The 20466-nt window shown below is 49.0% G+C and overlaps 1 protein-coding gene across 7 annotated transcripts in view; it reads left to right on the top strand.

The window, feature by feature from the left end:
- The window catches only part of myt1lb (myelin transcription factor 1-like, b), a 78942-nt gene that overhangs the window by 34161 nt on the left and 24315 nt on the right, over positions 1-20466 (top strand). For 5 of the 7 annotated variants that reach the window (XM_037486720.2, XM_037486721.2, XM_037486719.2 and 2 more), the window contains 3 exons: positions 307-340; positions 15911-16391; positions 19158-20285. In XM_037486720.2, the coding sequence (XP_037342617.2) occupies positions 16001-16391; positions 19158-20285 (1519 nt within the window). In that variant the 5' untranslated portion in view covers positions 307-340; positions 15911-16000. Of the gene's footprint in view, positions 1-306; positions 341-11383; positions 11431-15910; positions 16392-19157; positions 20286-20466 lie in introns of those variants that run through there. The other 2 variants (XM_037486725.2, XM_062557228.1) reach the window with 2 other exon arrangements.

Genomic DNA, 20466 nt, shown 5'->3' with positions numbered 1-20466 from the left:
TTGAAACTATTTTAGATTAAGGGTACACTACTTTTGGATGAATGCATATTGCAGGTCTTATTTCTAATCTGTTAAAAGTACTAAATTAACATTAAGGCATATGTTCTAAAAAGGGAATTTGTATAGCTCGTTATACAAATACGAGCCGATTTTTACATTTTTCACATTTCATTGTAAGCCTCCACAGATCTCCAGTCCCAGTGATCAACCATTCAGCAGCTTCCTTTTCATGTGTTACACAAAGAGCCGGTGGATGCACAAGTGTCATGATCTCTCCCTCTCTCTCTCTCTCTGTCTCTCTCCTAGTGCCTGTGGATCCAGTCTTAACACAGCTTTTCAGGTCAGTGGGATTGAAAAACGTGCACTGCACTGGTATGCACACACACACACACACACACACACACACACAGAGAGTGGGCGACCGTTGTCTCCTGGGTGAGGTAGAGACAGTCGGTCACAACAGCGAGCTCTGATGACACACATCTCTCTGTCTTGCTGTGTCTTCGGCCACAGAGAGACTTCACTCCTCCTCCTCCTCCTCCTCCCTCCTTATCGTCACAAAAGCTGAGTCAAAATGCATCCGATTCCTCCTTTGCGCTGGTTGTTAAAACGGATATGAAAAATGGAATAAGCAGAGTTCCTCATCGTTTAGTGATCCAACTAGACAAGCTGAATTATTCAGTTTTTGTCTTGATTGTGTTTGATGATATTTAGCGTGATGGACCATTATCAACCCATTACGAATGCAGCAGCGCTCTTCCTCCCTTCCTACGCCTGCAGCCTTCACATTCTTGATGGCAGCGGTGAGGGGGTGGAAGGTACATCGCAGCTTGTTTCAAAGTCACTGCAAAAGTTCCCTGCATACGTGTTTAAGGGGTATGAGGGTAAAGGCCGGGTGATATGGGGGCAAGCTCCAGTTGTGATGCCTCTGCATATGTGTGTGTCCAGATCAAATACTCCATTTAGCCTCAGTGAATTCAGTGCAGTGAATGGATGTGTAGTGTGTGCAAGTAAAGAGACGTGAGCTTTGTTATGTCCTGGGAAGCCTGTATGAGAGGAGCTGGTATCAGAACCTGTGTTGGAGGATCGACTATTGATGCTGTTGCAAAATATTTGGATCAATACTCATGAGTAATGTGGATTTAATAAGTAAAGGTAAATAATAAGATGGATTGAAAATTCTGGTAAGAAAATCACATCACTTTACTGCAATGCAGCCTTTTGTGCCAAAGAGACAATATTTGATTCATATATTCACAATATCCAAAGGTCCTATATCACAGTATTGATGTATCAAACTGTTCGGTCGGACCTAAAGCTGAACTATAGTTAGTAATCAAATTGGGGTGCCTCCATTTAGCTTATGGGCTATATTAGCTGAGTAGGCTAAGGCTATTTCCTGGATGCAATTGTGGTACGCGCTCTAAAAAAACCTGTCTGTTATCTTATTGGTTTTTAAAATGAATAATAATTCCTCACCACGAGGAACGGCTTGACTGAGGGTCTTCTCCACCGAGCAGGGCGGACGATCCACAATACGTTCAATTAAAATAGCCTTGTTGCCAAATCCAAATGTGCTGGCAGCCCCTCCCAAGCAATGGCCCTAATGGAGGCCTCACACTGGCATGGTAGCAGCTTATTGACTTATGTTCCTCACAGTCTCTGGGGAGAACGGGGAGTGTAGCCCAAAGGATCCAACTGGAGTTCATTAATGTTAGCCACTCAGCCTGCCTGTCCAGTGCATCTCTGACTGGATATGTACACACATGAATACAGTATATATATATATACCTAAATACTAATACATTTATAAATACATATGTACAGTCACTCATTCTGAGACATTTACCACTGAATTCAAATGTGTCCAAACTTTTGACTTTTGCTGCATATGTATGTCTTCACCGTTATTTGGTGAAAAGTATAACCTGGAAACAGCAGTGGCCACTACAGTGTCCTCTACTTGTCTTTGCAAGTTGTTTCCACCCCAGTAATGTGTGAATTTAATTGTGTCCTTGGCTGTGTGGTAGGGGGCTGTTGCAGCTAAGATAACGCTTCATCCCTACCTATATATCAATACAATATTATTCCACCTGGAAGATTACTGCTTTGCCTTTAGCTGATATTCATAGATTGTACAACGTGTACTCTCCCTCCTCTCCCTCGTCTCTCTGCTCTCCTGACTCACCTTCCCTTCTTCCCTCCTTTTCCCCATTTTCTACAGTTCTCACCTCACTTCTCTGGGTGCCCCCCCCCCCCCTCTCCCCCCAACCCACACACACACACACACAAACACTCACACGTACCCTGCTGCCGCCGCCTGCAGATAGTAATTAATCAGGGGATCGATGTGAAGCCTATCTCCAGGCTGAGGCGTCTATAATGTCGATAATGCCGCTCGATGGTTCCTCTCCCCGGAGAGCTGATGGTCTTCAGGACGAACGCGCTTGACTTTGCATGCAGCAGCCTGCTCTGCTTCAGACGTGCAGGTCATCGCACGTGTGTGATAGCGTACATGCCTTACTTGTATGCAGCCATGTAACGCGCAGGAATGGCCGGAGAACTGTGTGTGATGACAGGAGCAGTGTGAGTGATGCCGAAGAGAAAGACATGGTTGTTCATCATACATAGCTGGATTAGCTTGAAGCCACTTTGGAAGAGCCGTCCTTATCTGGTACAAACGATCAACAATTTAAAGCCGGGTGATGCGTGAATAGACTCACGTTGTGGAAGCTAACCAGGGCTTTCTTCCCGTAGAGGCGCCAACAAATCGGTGTTCATATGGTTAGATGACACCTTATTTATCAGTCGGCATCAAAACTCACTCACCGCCCACTAAGTATTGCAATTTTTATATACTAGCAGTATTACGGACTGTGTGTGTGTATTGACATCCCCAAGAAGAAGACTATATTCTCAGTCAGACAGGACTGGAATCTTAAGGACTGGTCCAAAAACAAAAATAGAAAGAGTTTCAGCCGGGCGCTAGTGTACCTGTCGTATACACATTGATCGGATTTGAGTGCCTCTCATGAACAGTGTTTATGATGACTCACAGGAAGTAGCTCCTGATGTTGTTGCTTACAGCGTGTCCGCATGTCAGTAAAATGACGCAAAACCGCTCAGTGCTCGTTGACTCCGGGGAAGTGAGGAAGTGCTTGGTGGTAAGGTTTGAATCCCCAGCATCCAGCAGCTTGATGGAACGCAGCCAATGAGCCGCGGCCCGTAAAGACCCACTGCAGACTACATGCTCCACTCGGCCTGCAGAGCCCTGAAGGCCCCCCGCTGCACACAACTATTTTATTCATATTGAACGTGCCCCGTTTTCCAAATTGCACATCCCTGGATCCCCAGCAACACACCCACCAAGTGTGAAGTGGATCCCCAGATTGTTTTCCTCCTGCCTACACTGGTGCACGGAGTATCGGCTACAGGAGCAGAGACGCAAATCAGCTGGATGGGTAGGATGACATGAGGGGGGGGGGGGGCACGGTTTAAAGAGGGCGTCCCTCCAGCTGCCCTGTGTCTGCTTGATGACAGCAGCAGATATTACAGACATTGAAGGTGAAGGCATCCTGCTCCTTTCAAAGCGGATGGCTTGAACAGGAAGCCCGTCTCAATAAAACTCCTCGTGGTTTTCATAGGGGGGGGGGCGGGCTGCGAGCTCTCAGCATTCATTTCCATGCTAATCGTGGTTATTAGGATGTATGTGCGCTGCGCATGTGCTCAACAGGGTAGGATAGCGTTGTGCCAGAGACTGCATGGTAGGGGCACTGGGATACAAATGGCCCCCGAACCCCCCACCCCACCCCCCTTTTCTGGAAATAGATGGCTCTTTCTGCAGGAATCCAATTTCAAAAGACAAAAAGAGCCATCTTACGTAACTGTGCCCACCGGATTCTGCTAATTATGGTGTAAATGCACAGGGAGGAATTCCCCTGATTTTGAACAAAGGCCACGATTATAGGGAGACACTGTCACGTCTTACACTATCACATCATCAAAGAGCACGGAATCCATCATGGATGTCTGGCTTGGGAGAATAAGGTAATTGTTCACCTGGCCGCGTGTATCTGCAAAGAACACTTTTGGGGAAATAAACCGACGTCCCATGTAAAAGCTATCAATATGTAAAGGCGTTGGAGGACTCCGGGCCTGAGGCAGAGTTAAAGCATTCACTCCCGTATTTGCATTCATCAAGAAAGCCAAATCTAGATCTGCACGATTTCACCTTGAGCACGCCGCGTTCATTGTCAGCGCCGGGCAAGTGTTGAGAACAGTTAATTAAGGCGGATGACTGCGGAAGCTCCTCATTCCTCCCCCGTCGGAGTCGCCCCATCGCACAAAGGACACGAGGTTGTCCTGGCGTCGGCGAGCGGCCGGACGAGTCGCGGCCCCGGCTTTAATCGCCGGTGTCAGAGCTGAATCACGGGGCGAACAGGAAGTCCTCCAGTTAATGAAACGTTTTCATTATTCCACATAATTGTGGAGCGTGACGAGCGTGTTGGTGAAGCATTGGTGTGTCTCCGCCTCAGTCCCCCACACACACACACACACACACACCTTTCCATATCGATCTGAGAGCCAGAGCTAGGATAAAAGGAAAGCATCTTTAACACATTTAGGATCACTGTATCTCTGTCTCATTCTGCAAACACACACACACACACATATATTTGTATTAACCGTGCACGGCACATAATTAAATATCCCTAAAATAAACATGAGGATATCAGCTCATCGGCACGCCTCAGTCTTCTCCCATCTCACTCGCTCCTCTCTTCCTTCCTCCTCTCCTCCTCTTCCCTGCCTGTTTTCCGTGCCCACCATCCCCACCATGTCCCTCCCTTCCTTTCTCCTTTGCTTCCGTCCTTCCTTCCTCTCTTCCTACCTTCCTCTTCCTCCCCACCCCTCCCATCTCTCTCGGCTGTCTGTGGCAGAGCTAATTCCCTCTTCAGATGCTGCTGCTCCCATTTGCATACTCATCAAAGTGTTTGGACTATCCGACAGAAGCTGTAGGAAGGTGGGGTCATTAATATGTTAATTACCCCCCCTCTTTCCTTTTTTTCCTCCCCCCTCCCCTGTAGACGGCTGCACACCATCCGTATTCTCCACCGCTCTCTTGCTTCTTATAATGTTTGAATATCCTCAGAGGCCCTGCAAATGCCATAAGACTCACACACGGGGGTTACTGCGCCTTTCTACTGCGTGTGTGTGTGTGTGTGTGTGTGTGTGTGTGTGTGTGTGTGTGTGTGTGAGCGCGTGCACTCTGTAAGCTAGTATCAATTACACGTGTTGTGGATTAGCAGCATTGGCGGAAATGTTCATTTGACATTTTAGAGCGATGGTATGACCCCTCCCCCTCACTGTGCTGGTCCAATCACAGCCTCAGCAGCTATAGCCAAAGACAACAGGCCTGTGAAGCTGTGCATTTCTCTACATGCTAAAGCGTAATGAAATGTGAACTGAGTAGCTCGAGCTGCTCAGTTACCTAGCACGCTAGCTACGTTAGCGATCATGTGTTATTGCTACTCAACCGCTAAACACAAACTATCTAAACCCTACTGAAGGCAGAGTTGTGTTTGTATAATTTTTTCTTTGTCTGTCAAAAACATGAGATAAAAATATTGCATTTAACTGAAGGAGAATTTAACGTTACATTTTTCCTTCTATGCATCACAAGGACTAAGTCGAGCTACACAGCCATGCAACCATGCTGCCATCTCAATATGCATGAACTATTGTGGTTAATTATGATGCTGAGGATTTGCTCTAGCTTCAGTGTGGGTGAGCACGACATCACGTAGATATCAGGTGCAGATTTGAAGACACTTTTCATGAGTTTAAAGGTGTGATGTATGGGATTGGGAGCATTTCCACAGCCTCTCAACGCTTGGCTGCTGTTAATTAATGCACAGAATCCTGTAAATCCGCCAGACGTCACGGAGCTAATGTAAGCCTAATCACCTGATAAGATTTGCCACCTTGAGCCGTGCAAGAATAAAAAAGGCCTGACAGGCATACCAACAATAACTGAGAGGGGCGGGGCATGGCAAGCTGTCAATTATTAAACCCACCTTATCTGAAGCCAAATTTCCACTAGACAGTTTTCCTAATCTACTGCACTTGTTATACATGTATGATGTCTAATATCTACACTTGACTTAATGTGCATACTGTACAGATTTTGCAAAACAATAACAGCAGCTGTCCTACATACAGGGTCGATAGAGGGGTGTGTGGTTAACTGTGATGCGTCTGCTCATGGACAAAGGCTGATGGGTCCTTTATGTGCAGGCTGTGCATTGCACATTAGTAAACAGGGTACAGGTGATTGACCCGGGTGCCTACACCAAGCAGCAGGGGCAGTGACATTCATTATGAACGCATGGGACGTCATGAGGCTTTTGATGCCCTGCATCACGAAGGTTGGTTTGAATCTGCTGTTTTTGAATGCCCAAATTCACAGAATGCATTCAGTACTACACCAACAAATACAGGTAAGAGATTCCTAGAATGAAAAGGGAAACATGAAAATAAATAAAAAATGTTCTGTGGAACAGGAAGGTAACTTGGGAGTCAAGTGTTTTCTACAGTAGGTTTCAATAATTTAACCAGGAGAGCCAAGGAAGAGGAACTCTTTCAACATTCCTGCTCACCAGCTATGATTTCAGCTTTCCAAGGAATGTGATGAAAAGGACCTTGATGAACAGGTTAATGTTGACTACATGTTCTTTTTAGAATAGTATGTGTGTCGCAGGGACCACAGTGTATTATCATGGATGGCTTATCACAGAGCCATCCACCGTTAATGGGGGATAAACACTTTACAGATAGAAACAAGATAGCAGCTCTGGTCCCCAGAAGAAAGACAGGACAGATCAGGAAGTGAAACAGAACAGAGACGGGTTTGATAATCATGGAGGAAGAGGACAGAGGAGCGTCGGTAGAAATGCATGAAAAAAGACCATAGTATTAGAAAGTGTGTGAAGGACTGAGGACAGAAGCAGAGCAAAGGCAAAGAGATTGGACGAGACAAAAGGTGAAATGAGGAGAACTCCCCCCTGTCCTCAGTGACAATAAAAGCCTCACAAATCCACCTGGCCTTGCCTCGGAATACATCTTTTCCTCGGCGCCAAAGCGAGAGGGCGTTCAATCCAACCCACGCTGGGCCAGACTTAACAATTACTCTCACTTTGAACGCAATCTCCCGGGCCGGTGGAAATGATTGACAGATTATATCCACGGTGTCAGGGGGGCAGCCACGCCCCTCCTGACTAAAGCAGAAATTAGAGAACAGTAGGAGCTAAATTACACCTTTAGCAGAGACCTCTGGCAGCAGGACAGGGAGGGAAGCATGATGAATGAGAGACGGATCGGAACAGAAAGGCAGAGGGCTGAGTCGCGTGGGGGCACAGAGACCATCGCAGGAAAGGCTCGGAAATACATTTGAAGCCACACGCGCACGCACACACGCACACACACACACACACACAATCACAGATGCTGGTAGATACACAAACGTGCACAGCGAGGTAATGGGTCTCCTGTACTATTCAAGTGCAAAGGGAGAGACACTTAAATGCCATCTCTACAGGCGGGATGCTATGTACTCCCTCTCTCACACACACACACACACACAGTGCCATCTCTGCTCTCTCATGCTCTCAAAGCACTCAGACAGATACAACAGCAGCAAGCAACCAGCAGAGTGGTACAATGAGTCTCAGGGTCTCTCCCGTGGGGAAGCTCATTGGTTTGAACACTTTGACAGGCGAAACACAACATCTACCGCGGTCACTAAAGAAACACTTCTGTTTTCAGTCCTTAGCTGATCTGGTGAAGTGCTGTGTTTGGGTTAATGTTGACAAATGCTATAAATAAAGAGCAACCCAGCAATGCAGCGTATCCTCATACGCCGGCCTTTAAGCTTGAACACTTGGATTATACAAATGGTACGACCTCGTAAACGCGGCTGAGTGTGTGCTCAAACTATTGGGGTTTCACCCTACTCAGCCTGCCGGGGGAAGTTTATGCAGAGATTCTGGAAAGAGGAGGATCCCACCGAGGAGCCGCAGTCCAGCCAGTACTGTGAACTGATGTATGCTCAACACAATGATGTATGATAGCAAAGAAAGTTACTCCTCATTTTGTAACGAATGCCCTGAAGCACAATTCATTCAAAACAGAATAAAGGTCCACCCTTTACAAGTTGGTCAGGTTTTGGATGCAAAACAATGCTGTTTGGGCAACAAATTGACATCAGTTGCGTCATAGCTAAAGCTACAGTCTGACCCACAACCTGCTCCCACTTTATGTAACCTTTATGTGTGTCCAAGAGGGGACGCGTCTTCTCCCCCTGAGCCATGGAGCTTAAAGACACACCTACAAGCCACGCGGTTGCACTGGGTGATCGGCTTTTTCAATAAACACCAACTTTGTCTAATTTTCAATCCCACAACGTGCCAAAGAGAGAATGGGAATGTCATAAAGAAGGAAGAGAGCCACCAACACATTGGTGTTAAAATGAGAGAAACATACTGTCCGATGTCTGACCAGTGTAAATGTGAACTAAAGCAGGCTTATAAGCACAACTGACATGTTGTCCTTTCCCTGGCAGCTTCTGTCCAACATATTTAGTAAAAGAACCAATATCCTGGGAGTCAATGGAGGATCTTCTGTAGCACGGGGCGTTACCGCCTGCTGGTGCCAAAGTGTCTTGATAGTCCACTGAGTGTTTGCCGCTAAGACTCGTGGTGTTCTGTAGGCTCACCTCAGTCTGGCGAGAGAGCTGCCAGCCCGGCTTCAAGTGGCCTCGACTGGAGCAGGGCCTCCACAAGAGGCTCTTCACCTGGAGGTAGAGAGAGAGAGGGACGAGAGGCCAAGGCTAGCACTCTGACACACACATTCACACCCACGGAGGCTCTCTCAATGCTAACCAGACATGCATGTCACACACACACACACTCTTTGGCAAAGCCCTCACACGCACACACAACCTACTTCACATGTAGAGCAGCGCTCCCAGCTGAGTGCCTCTCTTCAACCTGGCAATTTCGGATCCAGCGAAAGTACACAGGACGTCATGCTGATGTGATGTGTTGAATGGCAGAATGGCCTCACTACAGCCCTCGTTACTGATCCGCAAAACCCCAACTCATCGATTTCATAGCTCTGTGTCATTGCGCAGATACACGGGGATTTCTTTCACAATCCAAGGCAGGACACTTTTGGGATGGACAATGAAACGCATCAATTCACGCGCAGAAACATAATGTAGTTGTTCGCACACATGGCACCATGTGACAGGAGGGTTTTCGGGTGACATTTAGTTTCTAGGTTGCACAAGATGCTGCTATAAAAGAATCATGAGTAAATCTGTGAGGTGTGAATAATAGATAGGAGAAGAGGTAAAAAAACAACAACAAAAAAAAACAAAGGAGCGCTGTTATTATTTGTTAATAAGACACTCTGGAGCATCACTAACTAGATCTCATTACCACAAAACACGCAGGCATGCGTACGCACACACCGCCACACAGACACCTCCAAACGCCCACGGGCAAAAACACACACCTTGTGCACACGCACACACATGCCAAACGCATGCAGAAGGCTCTCATCCAGTATGACTATTTTTACCTGTGAAGCCTGTGGTTGCCTAGCACGCTGTAATTACATCCCACACTCCACCAACGAGTGATTAGATGCGATGATGGATGGGTTAACGCCTTCACCTCGGGACGCCTCAGCGCAAAACTAATTACGTGACCCGTACATGTGTCATGTGGCCGATACATGCGATAGCCCTCTCAGCCCGCCGCCAGAGCGCTGGGGCGAGTGCGATAAAGGTGTCCGACGTGTTCTCCTGTTAATCAACAGATAAGAGATGATGAGGTGACTCTGCCGTTGATTGATGGACCTCTCCACACTGCCGCAACGCATTAATAGTTCCTCCGCTGGTTCTAAGTTTGCCTCACCAGACGTGTCACTCAAACCGACTCGTAAACGGGCGCAACAAGAATACTCGCTTTGTTTAGCTTCAATGTATTCATTTTCCCAATTTCATCATCAATCCCTATCAAAAACATATTTTCTTTGCATAAGCAAGGAAACATTATCCTACAGATATTTCAGTTGTGTATGCCGGGAAAGTTTCAGACTTGTGTCACTGCATGGGCAAATGTTGTTTGTTTCCTGATCAGGGGACGCGCGTGTGTGTGTGTGTGTGTGTATGCTGCAGCTGGGGCTGTGGGCTGAGTAATTGCCTGTCTTGGTAGGGCGCGCGCGGTAGTGAGCTAAAAGTCAAGTGCTCTCTTCCTGCTGTAGACCTCATTTGGATTCCACATAGCTAGCTAGCAAGCTAACGCCAGCCTCGGGCCTGTATTATTCATAGCTTGACAGATAGTTCTCACTAAAAGCATTGGAACCGGGCCAGGTGGGGATAGAGCGACACGGGGTGGGGGGGGGGGGGCTGCACCGCACACTCCGCCTGGCAGAGGGAGAGGAGAAGATACAGGAAAGGAGTTAAGGATCCCAAATGGAAGAGAGATGGAGCAGCAGGGGAAGCGTCATGAGTGGGATTGCAGAAGGAAATGGGAGCGTTGAGGAGGCGAAGAGAGGGCGAGGACAGGCCGCACAACGCTAACATCACAACAGAGATGGAGGGTGGGCGCTAACCACGGCGGAGCGGGGAGAGAGAGGCCTGGAAAAGGAAGAAGAGAACAGGCAGCCATCCGCCCCCGCCAAGCTCAGCAACCCCTCCTCCTCCATGTGCGCCACCAGATAAGGTCGCATTAATCAAAATCTGCCACGTCCCCTTGCAAAAAAAACACCGGCTCTGCCATCAGCCCCCCTCTGTGAAGTATCTGTCACAGAAAAAAAGGGAAATTTCCATATTTAATGGGGAGGCTTTATATCAGCAAAAAGCCAGTGTGGACCGAGGGTGATGGATCCGTCGGCTCTGTCATTAGCTCGCACACTTCAGAGCCCTGGGGTTCCACACCATTGTTGAGAGGAGACGTTGGCATGCGTCTCGTGCCACTGCGATGGCTCGTTACAACACTATCCCGTATCTGAAGGCCCGGTGAGACTAACGGTAGTGTTGCATCCGTCGACACCAAGCTCCAGGTCCATTCCAAACAAACTTGGAGAAGCAGGAATCTGCTTCTCTCGTCACGGCGTCTTCTCTGATGCCATGTGTTTATTTTTAATTCCACGCCCCCCCCCCCCCCCCTTATTTGCTTCCTGTGCATATTATGAGAAGCCTTCGGACTACCTTTTCTGCTGTTACCTGGCATAAGATAAACAGGTGGTGTTGACGCTTTTCTTTCCCTCTTTTTTCCTTTTCTTTATAACCGCCTCCCAGAGGACAGACATCAAAGGGAATAGCAGATCACGAGCAGCAAGCGCGGAGTGTGCCAACCGAGGGTACGCACGAGGGGGGGGGGGGGGGGGGGGGACTGCTTTGGGCCAGCTCCAGGCCGGGCACATTCTGACCTCTAACCCCTGAACCCCCCTCCCCCACAAGCCCTCCGCTGTCCCGGACCTCCCCCTCCCACCCCCGGCCTGCCCTCCCTTCAGAGTGGCTGCCAACTAAATTACATCAACGTCAAAAAAAAAAAACGCCCTCCTCCTCAGCTGGGGAGGCGGAGGCTGGTAAACGTGACGATGAGTGAGGATCTCACTGTAACACGCAGAGGGCACACGCTTATGGGCATTCATAAGGCTTTTTTATGGTGGTTTCTTTCATGAGGCAATAGTTAGCGTTAAAAGAATGTCTTCCTGCAGTAAGGTTCCTTATCTTCTCCACTCGGGTTTCATAAAGGACCCAGATGCCACCTACTCAATCTTTAGAAAAAGGTCCAATGGTCTGACAATAATATAGAATACCACTAAACACCTTTGTTTAAGAAATGGTGTGGAGGTGGATTTCTTTGTCCGAAATAATAGCCCTGGCCTCTGAACAGCTGATCCACATAATGACTGAAATACTCTATTCCACTATTTTGTTACATTTAATCAAACAAATGCTTAATAGATGAATTGAAAAAGGTACTCAACAAAATAATAGCACATGAAAAGACTAAATGAAGGGAGGGATTAGGTCTCCATCAGCTGGTCTCTGTCAGCCGATCCAAGGATACGACCATAATGTCGGCACACTGAGGCCCACAAAGAACCAACTGGAGGAAAGGACTCCTTCTCCAAATGGGCTACAGCTAACTAGTTGGCCTCTGTGTGTGTGTGTGTGTGTGTGTGTGTGTGTGTGTGTGGTGATTGATGGAAGTCATTACGCTGGTGGAGAGACTCCTTACCTAGCTAATCCAGGAGTGAATTTAGCTGGAGCATGACAGATAGGCGCATTACAGCCCAGAATCTGCTGTTGGATGAGTCTTCCAGCTCAGGACCTCCGCTACCCAGTCATGCACAAGGATTTCTAGGGTTCGGGTGATTTTTGTTATGTATTCAAAACAGACAGTCTTTTTTATATATTCACCAGATTGACGTAATACGCAATGCAGAACCCTCATTTAGCGCTACTCTGTTGGCATCTAAACATTATTATCATTATTGATTATTTCTTGATCAAGCCTTCCTGCTCAAAAAACGAAAATAGAAATTTAGATTGAGTTTATTTTCTGCAGATAAATCTTTGAAATCCAAGATGCCACAGTGGCTGCTGGGCGCTGTACGTCTGTGCGTCTGCCTCAGGCATGTGGAGGCGGGCTGCACATTAGCTACCTCGCCACTAGACCCACCGTCTGAGACACGGAAACATTCAACCAGCACGAGAAAAGATTACATTTCAACGTCTTGTGTTCCTAAGACTCTAAATCCTTGTGGACATGTAATTCCATCGCTGGCATCATACATGTTCATCTGACCATAAGGATTATTACACCCAAAAAGTCATATTTGATGAGTTTTTAGACCAACTGGTGCGTGTCTGTGCATGTGCATGTGTGTTTGTGTGTGTGTGTGTGAATGAGCCGCAGCAGCCGATGTGCCAGTGAGAGCCGGAGATGACAGAAAACGCCCCAAATTGCAGCGTCTGCCATGTGCTGAGCCTCCTGCACCAAGACTCCGTCTTTTGTTCTCCCCTGCTGGTGGGAGATGCCTGACAGCTCTGAAATGATCCTCTCTCCTCTCCCACACACACACACACACACACACACACATCCCTCTTCTTTCTTATCAACAGCTCGTCTATATTTCCCCCAATTTCTGCGTGCACAAATGCGATATATATATATATATATATATATATATCCTCCCTTTTGCCTCCCCCCCGTCCTTCTTGCTCTCTCATTTCCTCCTCCCTGGCTTTGCTGTGAGGATGGCGGAATCCCTCATGGATTTCTGGAGGGTATCACCATGGAGACGGGGCACTGCCACACATGTCTATAGAAACTTCCGCTGGATAGGGGGGGCCACGGCCAGAGGTGGCGCGCCCCCCCCCCCCCCCCCCCCCCCCATCTCCAGCGGGGAGAGCCGAGGAGCGACAACCAGGAGGAGGTTGAGGAGAGATAGGGGCGAACGAGGGGTGAGAGCCAGTGGTGGACATTTGGAAAGGGAGAGAGAGCGGGCCGGAGCTGACGTGTGTCCTCTGGGCTAATGGAGGAGCTGGTGTAAGGGGTTAGGACAGAGAGCCGGGGAGAGGGAAAAGGCACCAGCCGCCTCATCCCGGTGTCAGGCAGACGAATAGCGTGTGATGCTAATGGCAGGCTAAAGCTTCGCCCCCCCCGCTGAGGACAGCCGCTAATACGACTGCTAATAAAGGCGCCGTGGAACGCTGTCGCATTCCAGCAGTCGCTTAGCTGTCGCCCCCCAAATTGAGCCTGAACGGGAGGCGTCCCCCCCCTCCTGCTGCTCCACTCCCCGCCTCGCATTAACGCTCCGGAAACGGGGCCCCTCTCTGTAACATTTCCACAAGGGGGGGGTTTTATGCATTCAAGGGCCACTTGTTCACACAGTAATAGAATTTGTTCCATCTTATCATGGTGAGGATGCCCACTCCATGAAATATGAAGTGGTCTTTTTGTGATCCGAAGCTCTTTTCTTTTTTGATTGCTACCTCTCACACTGCACTCTCCTCTCGGGGGATTTTGTGATTGTGCCAGGGGACAAAGCCGAGGGAGACTGGTGCGGCTCTTCCACTATTTGCTTTCTTTCAATGCCCGGAGAAGAGTCTTTTCTTTTAGCGCCACCTAATTATTTCTGTAATTTTAATTGCCGAGCGCAGCGAGCCTGTTGATGACGAGCGGAGCAGTCAAGGTCGCCGCGACACCGAGGTGGCGGGATGGCGCAGCTGTGGGGGGGGGGGGCTTCCTGCGACTGAGTCATTTCAGGGGCAAACGCATCTCCTGCCTTGTAGCAAGCACCTGAGACCCCTTTGCACAAGCCCCATTAAAGGCGAGGCGCTCCACTGCAGTAACTTCTAACGAAGGAGCAACTTTTAGCGCACATTCAGCCACCGCTTCTCCCTCCCTCCATCCCTCCCCCCCACCCTCCTATGCTCGTCTGCTGCCAACATGCTTGCCTTGGCGACTGCTAACCCACTGGGACCGGCCTCCTTGATTTATTTGGAGAGGGCCCCGGAACGCAAGGGGCCCAGGATGAGTGGCATTTTAATGTGCTTTTGAGATGTTTGGTCACAAGCGCTATTGATCACAGTGCTGTAGCGTTCACCCCCCCGCCCACACACACACACACACACACACACACACACACTCCCCAACTGTCCCACAGACCCCTGATGCTGCCCTGGGGTTGAGATCTGGCTGTCAGGCAGGGAATGAGTTTCCACATGGGCTTGGATTAATGAAATGAGGCCCCTGGTTGCGGGGGGGTGCAGGGGGTCAGACCATTAAGGGATCCCCGGGCTTGCCGAGATTGAGCCTGCCAGCAGACTGTACCCTGGCTGACTGATGGACGTCAGGGACTGAGCAGAGAGGGGAGGATGGATAGGACCGGATATTGGACATTGACAGGAAAAAGCCTCCCAGCTCACCTCTTTTCCAGCACAGCACACCTCTAACAGCCAACGTTTTCTCTCACATCAAGTCTCGCTCTAAGTAGCGCACACAGCCGGTGGAAACATCCAGAGGTTGTAAAAATAGGAGCCAGGGATATTTCACAGCCGAGTGAACACGCCCAGAGCGTGTTTAGCTCTGTGACACTGCGGCCTGGACAAGAGGCTGATCTGAGGGCCAAAACACTCAGCAGAACTCATTATCATTCTCACTGTGTGGGGGCTGAACGCATGCACCTCAGCCCCACGCGCCCGACAAAGTCACACACATGCAGCTTACGCAGGTGGCGGCTCGGGGGCTCTCGGAGGTTTGATGAGTGAAACGGATTAAGCCCCCTGTGATCAATAGCCTGAGCGAATACACAGATTGCCAGATTATCCGATTAGGATCTGTCCCCCTGCTGCCGGGGGGAGCACAGAATACATTAAAAACCCGAGGTGCCTCGCACCAGATTCAATTAATCCAGCTACAGGTTGTCCCCTCCCTCTTACAGTCAACCCCAGCCGGGCAGCTGGGCTCTGTGGCACTCGGCCCACGTCTGTGCAGCATGCACAGTGGATTCTGGTTTTGTCTGAAGATTATCTGAATGGAATTTAATGTGAAAATAAACCAAATGGTCTGCTTAGTTTGCTTCAGGGATAGTGTTTTTCTCATCCCTTTGTTCTAGACAGAATGGGGCATTTTATTCTAATTGCCCGATAGTTAATGAGTTCATGTCTAATTAGGGTTTGTTAAGCAAAGTTTCACATTGCTCTCCTCGCAGTGCTTTGCATTCCGGCTTGTAAAGTGCTGCACATTAACACTTGGTAGCAAATGAGCATTAGCATTGGTAGCCAGGTGAGGCTAACGGCTGCCCTCTTATCTCCCCTCTGCAGTGTGTACGGCTGCCCCCGGGCAAAAAAGAGAAAGAGCCTAGAGAGACAAACCCTGGAAACCTCCCCAAGAGGAGCACCTACCTAGATGACATGGACAACTCCACCATGGAGGAGTGCTACGAGACCGACGGCACAGAGGAGATGGACGACCGGGAGGAAGAGGAGGAGGAAGGAGCAGTAGAGGAGGAGGAGGAGGAGGACGGAGAAGTGGAGGAGGAAGTGGAGGAGGTGGAGGGCTACGTGGACTACAACGTAGAGCAAATGGAGCACGAAGAAGGGGTAATGGAGAGAGGGGATGGAGAGGCAGAAGAAGATGAGGAGGAGGAGGAGGAGGAGGAGGAAGAGGAGGTCGATGTGGAGCAAGAAGAGGAGGAAGAGCGTGATGATGAGAGGTTGGAAGAGGCGGAGGAAGAGGAGGAAGCAGAGGAGGTGGACTATGAAGAGGAAGAGGACGAGGAAGCAGAGCAGAGTCAAGGGCAAGGTGAGCTCACTTTCTCATTGTTACGTACCAATACATTAACTAATAACTAACTAATAAAAACGGATTAAAGGGATAGTTCAACACCAGAGTTATTTAAAAAAAGGGTTGCCCAGAATGGATGAAGCACACTTCTCCACCCTAGTAACTGGAGGCGTAGCGTGCAGAACCCTTGAAAGGCCAGCCGGTGTGGGACCTTGGTGACCCTACAGCAGGCGAACCAGGTCCCGAAGGACGCCAAGGCGCCACCACTACGCCTTTAAACCAACGAGTCACAACGTGGTGACCAGTGGGCTCCAGGAGAGCTGCATTTACCATAGAAACACCAGGGGGCCATAAATGTTCTTTCCCCTAGAAAGCAAATGTAAATCTTTCCCACAATGTCCCAAAAGCATGTCTCCTTGATTGTCTGCAGCAGGTGGACATGCTGTTCAGATACTGATTGTGTTTTGCATTGGAGTGGGACGAAAAACACGAGTCATACAACGTTACATACATTTTACAGTGATTGTTTTTGAAGGATTTATTTATTTTGATTTATTATTCATTTATAGTTTTACTGGCATACATATTCTTTTTCAAAAGCGTAACTATCCTACTACTGTAGTCTAAGCCCACCAGAAGCTGGATGAGAGGTGCTCAGGTGACCATTTGTTTCTTTCTTGATTTTACAGCTCTTTAAAAAAAAATAGTAGTACATGAATTCCACAGAAATTATATCATCAATTGATGGCTAAAAACAGTAGTGTGTTTCCACTGAAATGCTTTAGTGTTGCCCAGAAGTCTCCTGGAGCCATTTGTGTTAAAACTGATTATTTACTGAGGGATTAATCCTTTCTGAAAACAAACAAATCCTCAGATGCCTGTCCCTTGATACATATTCCATTTTAACAATACAAGAGACATTGGCCATCAAAGTCTTACATTAATGGTGCTTATCCTGAAGACATAGCACATAAACCTCATCCAGATCTTCTTTGGAGCCCCTCCCAACATGGCCAAGACCACATTTGGCAGGTTTCTCTGCTTTGCACCCCCGCATCAAGATTGAACCTGACAGTGCCTTCAAATTCAATTAAGAGTGAAGCTCTGAGAGGAGTGTGTGAACCCTGGTTGGTGCGTGGCTCTCCCCACCCAAAGTGTTGACGTTGCATCTCAGCAGCCGAGCTTGTATTTCTTTATTTCATTTTTCACAATGTGATTTCCTGCAGGCTGCTGTTCCACTGAGCCTCTGTGTCTATTGGTGGCTCATCATTCCCATGTTGCTTTCATTAGGTCTTTGGGAAGAGCAGTAAGCACAGTGTTCTATCCATATATTAGCAATCATTTAAACAACAACGCGTATTTTACTATTCTCAGTGCCTTTGAGATATCGTATATATATATATCGTAACCTGCAGCATATTCCCTGAGAATGCCCAAAAAACCTCTCTGCACGCCTCATTACCACCCCCCCCCCCCCCCCCCCCCCCCCATTTGCCCCGGGACCACAGCACTGGATGGTCGCCCGGGCACATTCCAATCTCCTAAATGTAATAGAGGTGACATTCTGGAGCTCGTCTGTGTTTCTCAGCGCCACGCGCATCCCCGTAGCTAATCCAAAGCCAATTCAGGGCAGGGCGGCCCCTCTGTTCCCTCCTTAATCTGTCTCGCTTCTATATCTCTCTCTCATGTACCTTGATTGCTCTTCAAATTGCTTTCCCATGCCATGTTTCATATCGGCAAAAAAAATAATTAAACCCCCGGTGCAGGAGGTCGATGTTAGAAGCTGTCCACTGTCAAAATATGAACCCGGTCATTTGTGACTCTTGTCTCCTCCCGCTCTCATTGGTGCTCGACCCCAAGCACCAATAGTGTGCCTCTGTCCTTAGTGTTGTTGTTTAGTCTATGTACAAAGTCTACAGTTTGATAATATGTGTATACATACTTTATTCTACTTCATATTCACATGTGAGCTAGCTGTTAGTTTGTATTATTAGGGGGGGGGGGGGGGGGGGGGGGGCGCTGGAGGAATGTATGTGGCCAATGTGACGGGGATGAGAGCGATGCGCTCTTGGCGGCTGAGGGCGGAAATGTGAAAGGAGAGATTGGAAGCGCTCCAGGAGCGAGTGCTTGAAATTACTGACAGAAGAGGTTCAGTAACCTTTTGCAGCCTGTCAGAATCAATTAGGCAGTGAAAGGAATTCTAAAGATACTCGTGATTGAATACAAAAAAGGAACTTAAACAGCAAATGATGAAAAGCTACTGACTGGGGTTCATCCTGTTGCACATGGAGCACAATATTATCTCAGATACAACACTTGTGTAAAAGGATTTCCTCCGTGTTTTGATGAACATTGTCGAACGATGAATAAAATGGTATCTCATTTGAAACTATTTACAGAATTCTAAAGCAAATAATATCTGTCTGTCCATCCAATATAGCATTAGAATTGTTAATCAGTACATCTCTGAATGTCTTTTTCTGTAGACATCCAGGGAATACGTCCAAAATCAGGACCAAAAGATGTCGCCCCTGGTTTCATAGATTACAATTTATTAACCCGGGCTTCTTTCTCCGGAACTTTCCCCAACCGACTATATTTAACTTCCTGTGCTGATTCACAATTCAGAACACAAGCTGCTGTTAAGACTCTCAAAGTAAATTATTAGGGGAAGCAAAGAGTTCCTTATCCAATTTAGATGGACCGAGCCCAGAAATCTGATTTACCAGTAAAATAGAATGACGGAAATGAAATTACAAGACGTTTGTTCTTTCTTTCCAACAGAGGACGATCAGCGGGGCAGGAACGAGAGGGGCCAGGGCCCCGGTGGAGGCGGCGCTGGCGGCGGTGCCAAGTCTGGCCTGGCGACGGAGAAGGACGGCAACAACAACAACAACATCGAGGAGTACGAGAACTACGACGAGCTGGTGGCCAAGTCCCTCCTCAACCTGGGCAAGATCGCCGAAGACGCCGCCAACCGGGCCATGACGGAGTCGGAGATGAACAGCAACTCGTCCAACAGCGCCGAGGACGAGTACGATGACGAGGAGGACGAGGAGGACGAAGAAGACGAGGAGGAGGAGGACGACGGGGAGGAAGAGGACGACGAGGAAGAGGGGACGGAAACCCAAAGGGGGGAGTTGACTTTGGACGTGGACAGCGATGTGGTTCGGGAGACGGTGGACTCTCTGAAGCTTCTGGCCCAAGGTCACGGCGCCGTGATGTCCGACGATTTGGACGGACAGGAGTTTGGGGACGGCGCGGCCGACAACAACTGCGGCCGCAGCGGGGGAGGCGCACACGGCGGCACTGGGGTCAAGATCAATGGGCAAATGGACAACAGCGACGAGGAGGTGTGTCTGAGCAGCCTGGAGTGCCTACGGAACCAATGCTTCGACTTGGCCCGCAAGCTGAGCGAGACAAAGTCCACCGACCGAAATGGGCCGTCCCAGCAAAGCCATTTCTCGTGCGGCGATCCCAACCAGCAGGCCCAGCACCACGCCTACGGGGATTTCCGCCACGGCCAGGACGACAGGCGAAACTATTCCGACCTGGACAACCTGATGAAGCTGGAGGAGCAGCTGAGCCCGCGCTCCAAGGCCTTCTCCAGCTGCGCACAGGACAACCGCTACCACGCCAACCTGCGGGACTTCGACGAGGACACGGCCTCCGTGACGTCGGACCGATCGGAGGAAGTGTTTGACATGACCAAGGGCAACCTGTCCCTGTTGGAGAAAGCCATCGCGCTAGAGTCCGAACGCGCCAAGGCCATGCGAGATAAAATGGCGGCCGAGGCCGCCCGGAGAGACGGGGTGAGGTACAGCCACGACGACCACGGCCCGCGCCACGGCTACGGCGTGGAGCGCAAAGCCCGGCTCCCAGAGGGCATGAAGAAGCCGTTCTACCATAAAGGTGAGTACGCTCACCCTTTTGAAGCAGCTCAGGTCAAATGTTTGTCTGCTGCGGTTTGGCTCCGGGTATCTACCCCGTGCCGGCGCCCAGACAGCCCACGTGCGTTCTGGGAACCCCAATATAACCCCAGGACAAGCTTTTTTTCAGCCAATTTGGAAATACGCATCTCGGCGGGAGCGGC

This window comes from Pungitius pungitius, chromosome 14, assembly GCF_949316345.1.
Source record: "Pungitius pungitius chromosome 14, fPunPun2.1, whole genome shotgun sequence".
Taxonomy (NCBI): Eukaryota; Metazoa; Chordata; class Actinopteri; order Perciformes; family Gasterosteidae; genus Pungitius; species Pungitius pungitius.
The sequence above is the reverse complement of the archived record's forward strand: the minus strand, read 5'-3'. Positions and strand labels throughout refer to the sequence as shown.